The sequence below is a fragment of the Clytia hemisphaerica genome, unplaced genomic scaffold, assembly GCF_902728285.1.
Source record: "Clytia hemisphaerica strain Z4C2 unplaced genomic scaffold, Clytia hemisphaerica genome assembly, whole genome shotgun sequence".
NCBI lineage: Eukaryota > Metazoa > Cnidaria > Hydrozoa > Leptothecata > Clytiidae > Clytia > Clytia hemisphaerica.
Window position 1 is genome coordinate 16,865 of NW_027103255.1, and position 16,094 is coordinate 32,958.

Below are 16,094 nucleotides of genomic sequence, written 5' to 3' on the forward strand. Positions count from 1 at the left end.
CATTCTCGCTCGAACTTCAATTTTCGAAAAATGGTAAATTAGCCAAAAGTGGTAATATATTATGGCACTGACAGGCACTGATTGTAGGCTGAAAAAAAGTTGTTGTATAGTTTCATTCTTTAGTTTTCTTTGTTTAAAGTTTAAAGGCTGAAGTGTTTGATTTTTTCTGAACCAGACGACTTCAGTCGAACCATCGAACCAAGAAATCCCGGTAAAGTTCGATTGTGTTCGATAACTGTTCGATGTGTTCGATTTCAATTCCATAGAACTCGACCTCTACTCGTTCTCAGGGGCGGCCACAAATGCACCATCAGGGTGGGGCAGAAGTAGTTGGCGCCTGTCCCGTAAAACAAACAGCATTGTTTAAGATCTACAAACCAATAGAACTCTATTTGAACTCTAAACGAACTTAATCGAACAATATATTATTATCGGACTAAAATCGAACATTGATTTCTGGTAAAGTTCAATTACTTTTCGATTTGGTTCGGTAATCGAACAGTTATGGTTCAATTAGTTCGATGAAATTCGATTGTCCGATTACGAAAATTGATTCGATAACGTTCGGTTGACATCGTCTGGCCCAAGTTTAGCATTTTATGCTTCCTTTTATGTTATTGCTCATTTAGTTATTTTGATTAAACAGATAATGAATACACAGTGATTACAGTGTCACAATTGCCAGAGGGCCTTGATTTACATAATTTCTATTCCTCTTTTAGTGGACTTGAATTCATAGGGCTTAAAACCTGTGAAACAATAATTTGAAAAAGGGCAAGAATTTTTGTCATAAAAATGTCCTAACTTTTGTTGAAATGTCATAAATTGACATAAATTTTACACCCAAAAATGTCATAAAATGTCCTAAAATAGCATTAAGAGCAGTCATAAATTCATAAAAAAATTAGCTAAATCAAGAGTGGGAGACCTGATATTGTTGATCATTTCAACCGGCAGGTATCAAAAGAGAGCTGAAATCCAAGAAAGCCAACATTTCAACTGAACAAAATGACATGTCAAAAACTATTGGAGGAGAGAGCTCAAAAGGTCGAAAAACAAGTCACGGTTTAAAGTCGCCTGATTTATCGGACGACGAAGTTCTCCCTGAGAAGAAGACTTTGGCCAAGGAATCGCATTTAATCGACGAAGATGAAACGAAATCTCCACTTAAATTAGCAAGGGAATCATCTTTCCCACCCTCCCTTGACACACCTGGAAGCAGCAAAAGATCCGTACTCGGTGCTCGAGTTCCTGTTCAACCTCAACCTGATTTATTGGACAAATTATTGGGGCTTGGATCATATAAGCCAACAAAAAAACCACCCATCACTCATAAAAAATCAAAGGAATCACCCTTGACATCATCAGAACCGAAGGAATCGTCTTCTAGGGAATCCCTCGACAAAAAGGATTCATCTTTCCTTTCGCAATTAATGGATTCAGTCTCTACTAAAAGTAAACGGAAAATGAATCCAGTGGAAAACTCGGAATCACGTGACGAAGAATCTAAAGCAAACGATGATGATGAAGATGGTAAAGCAGAATCCAAACCTTCACAACCTTCATCTAAGAAGCCTAAGGTAACCTTTCCAACTACACGTTTATTTTATAAGAACAAACTATTTCAGAACATAAGGCTTCGATGACAAAATCATAAGAACAAGTTAAGAACATTTAAAGCTTCGCGGTCTCTAGAACACCCAATTTCTTTGGAAAATGATCAAAAGTACTTTTAAAAAATGGCGAAAATAAGAACATGCTAATAACATTTTTAGGCTTAAAACTCAAAAAATTAAGAACATTAGAAGGCTTCAAAAATCTTGGATGTTCTTGTAAAAAAAGTGTATCCGTTTCTACAATGTTGACCATAATATTTGACATTTGACACAAAGAGAATTTCCCACCATTTATTTAGCCTTAACTTAGGATTGGAAAGTAGAGTTTTGACTCTGAGTTTTAACATGGTACTTAAGACTTTAATATCCAAAAGCTTGTGAACAGTTCAACTAATAATAATAATAATAATAAGGATATATTTCTGGCATTTCCAAAATTTACATTTGGCTCTTCACCTGAAAATTCTGTATATAATATATGTGCAATGTCTAGAAAAAAATTGTAAAATAACCTGGTAGTATACTGAAGAAAAATTGGGGCCGTATGCAGACAAGCAGATAGGGACGAAGCGGTGGGCTAGTATGACGAATAAAATGATTAGGATTAAGAAGTATAAGGGGTAAAATGTGAATAGTGATAGAGCTAGACTAAAACCTAAACAAATCCGAGTATCTGAGTATGCTAGCTGAGGCCATCGCATTGTGTGCTATTATAAAAAAATTAACGAATATATTTAAAAAAAAATACTAACATAATGTTATAAGCTAGACTAGACTTAGGTTCAAGTACTATTGGTGGCTAGGGGTAAAGTAAGCGACAAAATAGATCTAAGAACTCGGTGAGATAGAATCACGACAGAGCGTAAGATAGAATGAGTAAAACTTGCATAGATTGCACACCGAAGGCTGTGTAAAAGTGTACTGGACCTTGCAAAACACGACCAGTATTTTGACATAAATAAGTGAGCTATAAGTAAGTGAACTATCTAAATTAAATTAATTGAAAATAATTAAACATCAAATGGAAAAAAAAAAACTTCATAGAACTAGAATATAATAAAGTCATATATATGCACTGAAGAAAATACAGACTAAGTAAACCTAAGAACAGATGGGCTAAATCTAAAAATCAGAATGGAGACTAGGGAACCAAGGCTACGAGTAGGGATATTAGAAGAATTGAAGTCAGAATTAATTTAAAACTAAAATGGCGCGTAAATCAAATCGAGAATTAGACTAAAACTAGGTATAAGAAATAATATAACATAGAAAGCACCAGCTAGGAAATAGCGAGTAGCAACGCAGGGACTACAGTTGGTAGAAGAGGTACTACTGCAAGCTCCTAGCTAGGGCTTTGTCGAAAAAATATTTTTTTGTTTCTTGACAAAAGGCTTTGTAAGTTTCTGAGTCACGACAGTTAACAGGTAGTTCATTAAAATTTTTAGAAGCTTCAGATTCAAAGGAACCACTAACATTACAGGTTTCACGCAATTTAGTTCCACCAATTACATCCGTTCGAGTCTTGGCTTGCACATATTTCTCCATAGGGAGGAATTTGGGCCAGTCATTCATATTCACTGATTTCCACGCAAGTTTAGCCAAACTGTATTCGGTCCGTTCTTTGACAGGTAGCCATTTCATATCTATTACGTCAGACTTGCGAGAGTAGCTCTTCCGGACGAAGCTAGCTGTGGCATTTTGGACTCGTTGTAATTGGTTGAATAGATATTGTGGTGCGTTGTGAGTTACGGTATTACCATAGTCTATTTTACTCAATACAAGAGATTCTGCCAATTGGCGTCGTACACGGTATGGTAAATATCGTTTGATGAGGGATAGACTCTTCAGCGTGCCATATGCTTTAGTGACGATTTTTTTGACATGTTCATTCCATGTTAGGTTTTCGGTGAAGATGATTCCTAACAGCTTGAATAGGGGAACACGCTCAATCACATTTTTGTTATTTGACTTGATTTCGAATTCAAAATTATGCCTCCTTGCCATTTGAGATGTGGCAAAGAGCATCGATTTAGTTTTTCTGGCGTTAAATATCAAGTTCGAATCCAGCGACCATTTCTCAATTACGCTAATATCAGAGTTCATTTCAGTGACACAATTTTCAAGCTCGTTTGGTTTGGTGTGGCGATATATAGTCGTGTCATCAGCATATTGAACACATTTTGCGGTGGTTTTTGTTGCCATGTCGTACACGTAAATGTTGAAGAGAATGGGTCCAAGTATGCTTCCTTGGGGGACTTGGGGGACTAGTCTGAGATGTTAGCCCGAAAGCCATTATACCCCTTCCAAATCGAAATATCCGATAAAGATAAAGTAGAAAGCGCGAATATGTCATTCTCGATCGAACTTTGAATTCTGTCAAATGCTAACCAACATATTCTGAGCACTGTTGTACTCGTTTGCTTTAGGAGCTGAGGTATTTACTTGTTCGTTTGTATGTAGGCGTTAACTGTGTGAATCTGCATATTATAATATATCCAATCATCATTGTAAATATCTCTGATTGTAAGGAGTCCAAGTAGCTTGAATTTCTAATCAAAAGATAATGTTTTGGGAAAATTTTGGCGGAGAAGTACCTAAAAATGGAGTTTCTTAGACTGGTGTGAAATTGCTTCATTAGTCTTTCCTTTTTGCCATAAAACTAGCACTTTTTACCTTATGAAACCCATATTTACATAACTTCTTACAGAATGAAGATGAAGACAACAAGCTTCCTCGTTGTCCATACGGTCGCCAATGTTACCGAAGAAATCCTAATCATTTTCAAGAATATTTGCACGATTCTGACCATGATGATGATGACGATGAGGGCGACAAGGATGAAGATGCCGACGGTGACGACGATGAGCGCCCGGAGTGCCAATACGGATTGTCTTGCTATAGGTGATATACTCTATGATTGATAATAAATGAGGGCCCTAGAATAAATATATCGAATAGAAAAGTTCACTAAAATTAATTACCTAAGGGAAGAAATTTTGACGGGAATATAATTTGGCACTCTGTACCAGAGTGTATCTCACGTTTATCGTTTCTTAGTACACACTGTGCGCCTTGTCTATTTGATGAAGCATGAACTTCTAACGACTGGACGGAGAACTCATTGTTTCAAAAACAAAGCGCGGCTTTTTCCTTTTTGCAGAGAGCGCGTTGCCGCCAAAAATTTGAATTTTGGTGATTTTCAACATGGCGTCGAAAGTTTTTTTCCCGACATGGCTTGCATAACAACCAAAGAAGCTGATATATCTTTCTTCATGCTTATGCTATCACTATGGGGTTTTGATTGGTGAATTTGAATATGATTCATGTACCAACATCCAAAAGGAATCAATCTCAAACTTTACATTCATCGAGACAAGCCATCCGACACTTGCACCTTTCAAAATCCGACAGGCTTTTATTTTGAATTTGTTGTCGTCAGAGATGGACCTGGATCTTGGCTTATTTTGAATGAATGGAAATGAATGGTCAACTGGTGATAGATAAAGGGTTTCTTGAAAGAATCAAATGGGATTCACACCCATTCATGGCCTAGAAGCCCCATTCATTTGATTTGAAAATCATGCTGAAATGACGTCGTTGCTAAGCTGTTTTTGCCTCATTCACCTCCGCTGGTGCCTGGCAGAAATTAACCAAAGTTTGGAACTTCTTGAAAATTTAATTTCAAAATTGCTTGAATCATGTTCAAATTTAAACCAGAAACTGGATATAAAGAAGGAATACAGAAAATTGATGGGTAAAGAAAGACTAAGAGATCTTGGATATTTTGAGTGGCATCCACTTGGACTTTTTGTTTTGAGCGCTGAGGAGGATAATATGCAAACACGAAGTCTGGATGACAAGAGACAAACCCCTTGCTTCACTTTAAAGTTTAAACAGTTTTAGAACTATTTACAGCACTCATCATCAATCCACGCCACTGCATCCATTCTTCTGATCTGGGTTCATGCATTTTGCACTGGAAAGTTGTCGGATTTGATAAAAAAGTAAGTAATTTTTAACCTGTTTGTTTATCTCTTTGATCTCTGAACTGTCTGACTGTATACTGGGTATAGTGTACAGTAGGGGTTATTAAACATGATGCTAATTTTGCAGAATTGACGTGTTGGTTTGGTACTACAAAGGTTTGACGAGTTTCTTTTTGCGCTTTGTGGAAATTCAAAGCTGGAACATAATAAATAATGTCAAAAATGCTGCTAGCATCGTACTTTGCTGGGGTTCTAAAGTTTAGAAATTCTATATACAGTATATAGTTCTGAAATACCCCTTAGCATCATTCCATCCCACACAAATTTTATTCAAATTTTAACTGGATTGGCAGGACGCCTGCATTCCAGCCTGCAAATTTGAGAGCAATAAATTTATTGGTGTGTCCCTGATAAATCTGTTACACTGTTATCAAATAAAAATCAATGTCATAATACTGTTGTCAAACTAAAAATAATGAATTTTTGTTCTATTTTACAGGATGGCTATAAAAAGATTGGAAACAGATTGGACGCAACTCAAGCTTTAACAACTACGGACTACAAACGTAAACCATGCTGGAGAGCATTTTAAGAGATGCAACCATTTGAATCAATCGGAAAATGGATTTAATCCATATGTATTTGCAGTATTTGGAAAATTCGTTGTTGAACCCGTTGTAAACTATGATGACGTTTTAAAAACATTAACATTTTAATGCCACTTTTTAAAGTTTAAATGGATGCAATCTATACTATAAAGTTGAGATTTACAGCATTTGCATCTCATGCCCTTATAAGAGACACATGAACCGTTACAGTAAACATCAATATTTGACAACAAAAGACTAAACTGGGGTGGACAAATGTTGTGTGGTTATTTTCTGGTATTTGTGGTATACATTGATGGATTTCTGATGGAATTACAGTAATTTTTTACATTTTGTTTTCAAATCTTCTGCTCTTTAGAATGAATTTGCACACTGTATTGACTGATTCCCTGACTGATACAAGAAATTATGATTTTATTTTTCATATATATTTTATCAGACCTTATATTGATTTCTTAAAATTGACTTCAATTTTTTGAAGATAGTTTTCAAATGAGCATTTGCAGCTTGGATTTTTTGCACTTAGGCCTCAATTTGAAAATTATTGAATGTTTTTGTATCTTCAGTATTTTTGTCTGATTTCATTCATACTCTGACTAGGGAGAGACAAGCATTTTGGTTAAAATATTCTATAGGAACACCTATAATAAAATGATTATTATTGTCTAGGAAAATTGTATAATTTTTAAATTAGATTTTTGTGCCAGTTAACTAGGGTCCTGGTAAATATATTTCATCTAAAGAAAAATTAAAACAAGTTTAATGTCTGGTCTGATTTTGGGATTTCTCTTTCATACCCAAACTTTTGCTTCCAAAATTTCATTTATTTCTGGCCAGTTTTTGTGTCACTCCTTTTTTCTACCCAAATTAGGAAAAGTTATTAATTTTGCCTCCCTTATATACATAAAATCAGTAGAAATATTACAAATTGCCAATTTTATATTAGGTGTACTTACTACTAGGGGGTCTATCTGGGTGTATGATAAAATCTAAGATATTTATTTATGGCATTTAGTGACACAAGTGGTTAAACAAAAAACTGATAACACTCTAAGCACCAGGCGTACCAGAATGCCTCGTACGAAAACTTCATTTGCCTGTACAGATTTAAAATTCATAAAACTTTTTGCTCAATTAAAAAAGTAAAAATTTTGAAGTATTAACTTGTACAAAACTTTTGCTGAAAAAATTAGGTGTTTTTTTTTTAAATGGCCAAATATTTTCTAAATTAAAATTGTGAAATGTTGTTGAAATGTGGTATTAAACAGGTTTTATTTCAGAAATTGTAAAATTGAAAAAGATGATGCACACACATGATTTAGGTCTTTGAAATACTGTAATTTATTGCTTTGTGAAAATTTAAAAGACTGATCAAATTGTGTACACTTTTATCAAATTAATTTGATTAAATTCTACAGCATGGAGATTTATCCTGTAAACATTAAAAAAATTGTACATAAAATTAGTAAATCAATAAAATTCAGCCCTTTCTTAACCGAAATACCACCTCAAAATTAAAGTAAAATTTAAACACATTCAGCAGAATGTCAGCACTGTTGTTTTGGACGCCAATATTTTTCTAAAGCTTTTGAAATTAATCTTTGTTTCAGTCTAATAAATTAAAATCATCCTAATTACAGTAGAAAAAAGTTTTCATTACCAAAAATAACATAAGTAAAATTCAATTAAAATTTTTGAAATAAAATTTCTAAATAAAGATTGATTTTTGCATGAACATATAAACGACTGGACATCTATCTTTTATTGTCTCTTTGAAGCGAGCTTCGTTGCCGCTTGTATTTCAAAATTGGTATGGAAAATCCGACAATATTCCGTCATAATTTTATTTATTTGAATTATCTAGGTAAAAGGATTGATAGAGCTTGAACATTACTCCTAATGCTCAAAAAAATTATTTTCGAATTTTTTCACAAGTTTGCAATATATTTTATCAACATTTTCAACTCTAAAATGCAGAATTTCAACTGCGTGTATACTTTTGAATCCCTTTTGTCACTCCAATAGTTTTTTTTATGACTTGAAAAAAATAGCTTGCCAAAGTTGAGAGCCTGTGTCATAAGAATATCGAAATTAGAATGTGACACTCTCTAAAATTATTAGACACTTTTAAGTCAAAATTTAGAAATATTAGTCGGAGTTTTGACAAGCTGACGATGATTTTGCCTCAGTTATCTTTGCTATGATATAGATAAAAGACTTGAGAAGAGTAGAACAACAGAGACTTTTGTCGAAGTTTTGACGTTTTAGCAAGGTATTCCCAAGAGATATACCATCAAAATTTATTGTTTCATTTGATGCTTTTAAACGAGGCGGCAACGAAGCTATCAGTGTTATCTTCAAAAATACAAAGGAGATGGATGTCCAGTCGTTTATATGTTCATGATTTTTGCCACTATATTCCAGAGTCACTGCCAATTTATGTTCACGTACAAATTTTGGTCATTGTGCAGCTATGACCTTACCATCGCTGGGAGTGTCAATATTGTCAGCAATCAAAATAACAAAAAAGCTGACCATCATTCCATTTCAGTCTTTCATGTGTATTTTCCAATATTTTAACAAAGTTTGACCAATCTGACATAAAGTATAGTCAGGAAAGTCATATATAATATACCAAACTATCACATGTTCAATTTAGAAATTCATTTCCAAATAAGTCCTGTCATTATAATGTCAATTTGAAGAAATGCATATCGATTTTTTTCTGCGTGTGTGAGAGATTTAATAACAAACTTTCTTAAAAGCTTTGCTTTTTATTAGAATTTGACCAGTTGATTAAAACGACATTGATTTAGATCAATCCAGCTGGGGAGTAACGTCAAACATCATAACGTATGATATATCGTAAATACATGTAATTCATCTTTCTTGACATCAGCGTCTCTCATCTGCTCCTCATACAATACATACAAATCCCGTTCAATGAATAAATGTTAGTCGTGGATATAACCATTTTCTGTTGTTGACACCACAGAATGAGAATCCTAAAAATGTAAAAAAAATTATTCTCTTTAAAAAAAGCAATTTTGACAAGGTATAAAAAAGGTATAGCTATATTTAATTTTCTATACATTTGAGTGAAGGACAGTGAAGGTAGTAGGGTAGTAGTTCTTCGAAAGCACATTTGCTAAATTGTTTCCTGTACTATCAGTAATGTATAAGAGGGAAGATTTGTGAAAGTCAGTATGAAGAAACCTCATCAGCCTGTCAGCATAGTCAGCATTCTCATTCCAACAACATACTTTTCCCTCTCTGTTCATAGAAAAAAAAGAAATAAATATCCAACTCCTACCTTTATATTTGGACGTGAATCTGTATTTAAAAGATTTCCAATAGATATTGTCAATATTTTGATGAAAAAGCTTGTAAAAGTCAAAAGTTTCCACTTCACACTGATGGTGGGAGCAGAGTGCTTTCGAAAAAGATTGTTTTTTTGCCCGACATTCATACAAATCACAACAACTGGGTTATCGAGACCTCGACTTTTTCTGACGCAATATCACGTGAACAGAACGTGATCATCCTATTTATTTGAAACAATGAAAACTACGCGCATATATGAGGAGCTCTCCGTCCAGTCGTTAGAAGTTCATGGATGAAGTATGATTTATAAATAGCAACACTGCCCTCGTCACCTCCCCTCTCTCACCTACTTACACTCCATCGCAGCGGTCGGTTTGAAAAGACATTGACGGCAATGAATTTTGAAATAAGCCGCGTAGATATTTGGTTTGTGTACAGACAAATAATTTGGTGGATGGCTTGAAAAATTAAATTTGACGGGATTTTGACGGTAATATTTTTGGCCAAAAAACTCTGTTAAACAAGAAAAAATCCGTTTTGAGTCCTAGATGAATAAACAAATTGGATTCGGCGGGAAAAATAAAATTATTCGGGAACTTCATTCACAAAATCCGCCAAATTTTCTTCCCTTAAGGTAGAAATGAGAATATGAAGGGTAGAAACAACCTCGTGTATTATCAGCTTTTTTATATTTACTGATAGCGCTATATAATATTCTCTGGCGTCTCTATCAAGCAACGTTAATAAAGCCTGGAATACACGGGGACGAGGCTGGGGTAAAAACTTTTGAAAAAAAATGCACCAGATTTTCACTTTTTTACTTTCTTTGTTTCTGTAGACAAAATCCTCTTCACAAGAAACAATTTAAACATACCAAGGATGTTAGTAATACAAGTAAGTACTTTGTTACTTAATCATGTGTTTCGATTATCGCCAATATAATCATTGGGATTGCTTTGATTCACTTATTAAATTCATTTTGGCTACTCTTGTGTGCTTAATTGTAGGGGGTTCATTTTGCAATTTTAGGAAAATAAATCAACCCCATATCACTTTGTAATGAGCCCCCCCCCATGATTTTTATCTGGAGTACCCATCCTCTACTTATTCCACCCCCCCCTTACAATTAAGCACACGATGAGAATTTCTATCCAAATCCCAAAAAAGGATAAGAATTATATTCTTCTTAGGTAAAAAATCCAATGGGAATGGTTTTGGAGTTCAGTTTTTCCATTGAATTTTAAATGCAGATGAAAACAAAGCCATTTTTCAATGGGTATGAAATTGTAGGGGATCTCACCAGGTCTTTGACACAGGGGTGTAATCCGGGGGGGGGTTACTTAGGCAAATGGAAGGTATGGGTACGTGTCGCCCTTAATGGTACCTTTTTTGGACTTCCAAAGTCCTGCTAAGGGTTGGAAAAATCAGAAAATCAAATTTCAGTCCCACAAAGGCTCGGAAAAATAGGAAAAAAATTACTTTTTATTATCGAAATTTCGTCAGATTTGTCCCAATAAAGGTCATGACATTCTCAAAATCTTTATTTTGTCCTCCTTTTTTGTCCCGCTAAAAGTGCAAGGGTGTAATATAAAAAACCTTATTTTAGCTTTATTTTTAGTCAAATTTCCCTCTGTTGTAAGATAAAATGCAAGTTTCAGTACGCCTATCTTTTTATCACGGTACCATTTTTGTGAAGGCCAAGTTTCTTACATCTTTGTTCTTAAAAAAATTAATTTCAAGAGTGGGTTTCCTCGTTTACTGTACTGAACCTTCAATAAAAACTGTCACATAAGAGTGACTAAAACGATTTCAACAATCGTCAATTTTCACCCGCAAATCGTTCGTCAAGTATTGCAAAAATTTCCTTTAAATTTCACCATTGAAGACGAACTGAATGAATTAAGGTTATACCAGGGGAAACGATCAACGTGATTTGGCACAAACTTGATATAAAGATAAAAAACTAACCGTCTCCGATGCAGAATACCCATAATAAATTTCCTTATATCTATTTCACAGGGGATCTATCTGCAAAGCGAAACAGGCCACAGCGTACAACAGCTAATACAGGTAGTAGTTTTTTTATCCTTACATATCGGGCGGCTCACGAAAAAGCTTCTGACGATTTTGGACGTCTTTAGGAAAACCAAAATTGAGAAGTGTTCACCTTAAGTGGATTAAATTTCACGTGGATTAATTTACGCGATATTCGCAAATGTTGGCCATTTTCACGCAAATTAGTCATCGCGAAAAATATAAAATCCAAATTCTGGCCAAAAACCCTAGGAAAACGAAGATTGGGTGAAAAATAGCTGATTCGCGAAATTTTGTCCAAACGAAATTTTTAGAATCTCGAGGCAATTCGTGAAAAAAAGTCCACGCGAAAATTAATCCACTTTAGGTAATTTGATATCCCTTATTGAAGTGTTTTGGCACGTAAATTACCACTATAGGTTGTCCAGGAAGAAGAATTTTTACGTTAAATTGAGAATGTCTAAAACCGTCTGTAGTGCTTTCGTTGGTAATCTGGTAGTTTCTTCTAAAAGAAATTTTGTGTCTTGAAACACGGATTTTTTATCACGTACAGTTAGTTCATACTCGCTAGTTGTAAACGTAAATTATTCTAACTCCAGGAGATTCAAAAAAGGCCTTAAAACTGGTTTTCGTTGGACACCCCTTAGACCAAGGCAAATTTTTGATATTATGCTCCTAATAGGTGAAGAATTGACAAAAAAATCGTCCTTTGAATCTCAAGCAGTTTTCGAGTGAATCGATTTTTAGTTAATCGATAGAACTTACCAAGGGTCCCCCCCTTTACTAACGGTTTTTCGAAGTCTGAGAATCAAATATCTGAGGCTACCAACGGATTCAGCGTGAATGTATATAAAGAAAATGGGGTTGTTTTTAAAGTTTCAACCACCTGGTGCCGAGAAATGGTATTTTTGGACCTACCCCGGTGGGGTGGAGGTCCTATAAATTAACCTGTGTTCCTTCGTCCGACCGTTTTATCTGATATTCCGATGGCGTATTGGTGACCGTCCACGCTAAAGCTCTAAAGGAGCGGACCAATATACCATCGGAGAGATTTAGTAGTGGCCCTTTGATGTGCCGACAACAGTCAGGTTCAATGGCTATATCTTCGCTTGGTCAAGAATTTTGTTTGTCCCGACTGAATTTAGCATGAAAATATCTGCTGCGCCGACCGTCAAAAACTAATTTTATTTATAGTTTTGGCGCTTCAATGACAAAGCAAATTTCTGATTCAAGAAGGGCAAGCAAGTAGTGAAGAGCTTTTGTTAGATTTTGGTTGTTTTTTGGTTTGTTTTGGTGGATTTTTTTACAATGTAAATGTCTTTGTACTTTCTTAGTATTACTTTTAGTATTCAGTGTACTTTCTGTAAATGCACCAACCTTTTAAAGATTTTTTTTTTGCACACAAATGTTGATTATTTTTTGTTTGTTTTGGTGACTGATTTTTACTAAATTTTCTCAAAGCCAAACTCAAAGATCATAAAGAAACAGTAACAGGTATTTTCCTTATGCTTTTTCAGTAAGCTTTATGTTGGTATAATCTTGTGCGGTCCTATCAAAACGACTGTCGACCGCCAGACAACTGAACACAACCGACTGACACCGACAACAGTCAAAGTCAGTCAAAGTCAGACCTTCAGAGCAAAAGCGTGTCGTAGCATATTTCCACATCTGGTACCAGATAACCGACCGTTCGTCCGTTCGTCCGTTTGTCTGTTACCAACTTTTCTCAGGATTGAATCATAGGAATCTTTAGATTTTTGGTACAAAGGTGCAAAATGGGAGTGGCCAAAATGTAACGGAGCCCTATTTTTTTGGCAAATTTGGGTCAAAAAATGGCTAAAAAACGGGTTTTTTGGGCTTTATGAAAAATTGTATCATTCATTTTTTCTGATTTTTTGCATAAAAGTAGGGTACCATCATAGGTAAAAGATGACTCAAGCAGATTTTTGCAAAAAAGATTTGTTGGCTCAAAAAATGCATGTTTATCTATAAGAATCACTATTAATAAGCATACATCAATGTTCTTAGTCAAATTACTCAACTTTATAAAATAGAAGTATTTTCTTGCTCATGAGGGTTTACTTTTGAAGAATATGTGTGTTTAGACATGAAATTTTGGTTGCTTGGCGTGTTATTATAGAAAAACTGGCCAAATTTGATATTTCTCTATAAGCACACTAGTAATTACTTAGGTATTAGCTTTTCTCGAGATTGGCTCTTTCATTCTTTATGATTTTTGGAACAAAGATGCATAACTATAAACCCTCGAATTTGACGGAGCTTGATTTTTGTGAAAAAAGATTTTGGGTAAATTTCAGCTTAAAAACGGCTTAAAAAAGGGTTTTTTGGAATTTGTGAAATATTGGATCATTGTTTTTTTCTGATTTTTGGCATAAAAGTAGGTAAAGGAGGCTCAAGCAGACTTTTGTAAAAAAAGAATTTTTCAACTCAAAAAACGCATCTTTATCTATAAGAATCACTATTAATAAGCATACATCAATGTTCTTAGCCAAATTACTCAATTCTTTGATGAGATATATGTTTTTTTGCTCACAAAGTCTTGAATATGAAAGAATATTGCAAGAGCATGAAATTTTGGTTTCTAAACGTTTTTTTTTATAAGAAACAAACGACTAATTTTAATAGATCGTCACTATTTGTGTTCTGAATGATTGTTTAACGGCCATGCTCACGTAGATTTCAATTATATATGTGTTAAATGCATAACCAGGTAGGTCCATAAAAGTATCACTTGTTTAAGGCGAAAAATCTACGTTTTGGGTGTTCGTCAGCACTTTCCTAGAAGCATTTTCATAAAAAAATCATTCCCACAGCTGGATAGCCCTGAGTTTGTAGTATCCGAAAATGGTATGATTTGTCAACTTTCGATGTCTAGTTCTGGAGATAATTAATTTTTATGAAAAACTGCTGACTCAGCAAAAAATATCGATAATTTTCAATATTTAAACCAAAATATCTCGAGATCTAGACATTGAAAGTTAACAAACCATACCATTTTTGGATACTACTAATTCAGGGCTATCCAGCTGTGAGAATGAATTTTTCTGAAAATGCTTCTAGGAAAATGCCGGCGTCATCGGAAAACACCCAAAACGTCGACTTTTTGCCTTAAAAATACCATTTCTCGGCACCAAGTGGTCGAAACTTAACAAAAAACCCAATTTCTTCTATCTACTTTTCACGCTGAATCCGTTGGTAGCCTCTGATATTTGATTTTCAGACTTCGAAAAAACCGTTAGTAAAGGGGAGACCCCTGGTAAGTTCTATCGATTAACTAAAAATCGATTCACCCAAAAACTGCAGGAGATTCGAAGGCCAATTTTTTTCTTTCAATTCTACACCTATTAGGAGCATAATATCAAAAATTTGCCCTAGTCTAAGGGGTGCCCTACGCTGGTCTAATAATAGGACTTTGGAAAGATGATTCCCTTATTCAGTCATTCGTTTATCCTCGTTCATTTTAATTCACTCACTTACTCACTCATTCATTCATTTGCCTAATGGCACACTCATTCTTACATTCATTCATTCATTCATTCATTCATTCGTTGAAGGAAAGAAAAAAAGCGTACTAGCGGATGATTCGGATGACGACGGCGAGAACAACGCATACGATTACGACGATTCTTTCATCGATGACGACGGAGATGATGATGATTATGATGATGGAGATAACAGTAGCGATGAAGATTTCGTCCCCCCTGGTGACGGTGATGATGGCGATGAAGATTTATCAGAACTAGTCAGTGAAGCGAAAGATTTCATTGATGACTGATATTGTTCTAGCTTCATCAATTTTTTCATCTGGTTTTCTTCTTCTGAAGAACTAAAGATAAATCTTAAATCTTTAATCATTTTGCAAGCAAGAAAAAGTGAAGCCTATATATAGATTTGCACCGCATTTAGAATGGCGGATTGAATCTAGCATTTTCTCATTTTTTCGTGCGACAATATTTTTCAAAATCTGGCGGTAGATTTTACCTTCAATCTGGCGTTTGTATGAAAACCACGTAGATCACGCGTTTTGGATGGGGAAAAGGAGGTTTCATTTCCCATATAACAATTTCAACTCTAGCCCCTTCCAGACTTTGAACTCAATGGCATGGTCGACAAATCCTTAGCATATGTATCAAAACTGTGTTGAGGGGGGGGGTTATTTTCATTTTCATTAGAAATACTGGGTAATGTCTACTATTCAAATATTTATTTTTATTGATGTCTACACCTTGAATACGTAATAAAGTCTGTCTCGATTATAATCTGCAGCGGAGATAAAAAAGCTGTAATTTTTGACAGGATTCGAATTAGATAACGATTTTGTGCTTGTTGAAAAGATAAACAGGAGTGGAATATTACTGTGCTATAATTATCATTAGAGTATCATCAATTTGAAAAGATTTTTCAAAAAAAATATTCACTCAAAAAGTACAGCTCAAAACTTTTCCCTGCTTGACTTAAAAAGAGGCTACATTTTGAACCTACCTGAGAGGTCCTATAAATTAACC

General features: G+C 34.7%; 1 protein-coding gene across 6 annotated transcripts in view; it reads left to right on the plus strand.

Moving 5' to 3' along the window:
* LOC136798653 (aprataxin and PNK-like factor) overlaps nucleotides 1-15,473 on the plus strand; it is a 30,035-nt gene extending 14,562 nt beyond the window's left edge. For 4 of the 6 annotated variants that reach the window (XM_067055309.1, XM_067055301.1, XM_067055322.1 and 1 more), the window contains 5 exons: nucleotides 958-1,580; nucleotides 4,324-4,517; nucleotides 10,373-10,428; nucleotides 11,554-11,607; nucleotides 15,144-15,473. In XM_067055309.1, the coding sequence (XP_066911410.1) occupies nucleotides 958-1,580; nucleotides 4,324-4,517; nucleotides 10,373-10,428; nucleotides 11,554-11,607; nucleotides 15,144-15,364 (1,148 nt within the window). In that variant the 3' untranslated portion in view covers nucleotides 15,365-15,473. The remainder of the gene's footprint in view (nucleotides 1-957; nucleotides 1,581-4,323; nucleotides 4,518-10,372; nucleotides 10,429-11,553; nucleotides 11,608-15,143) is intronic. The other 2 variants (XM_067055315.1, XM_067055303.1) reach the window with 1 other exon arrangement.
* Nucleotides 15,474-16,094: the final 621 nt, after the last annotated feature.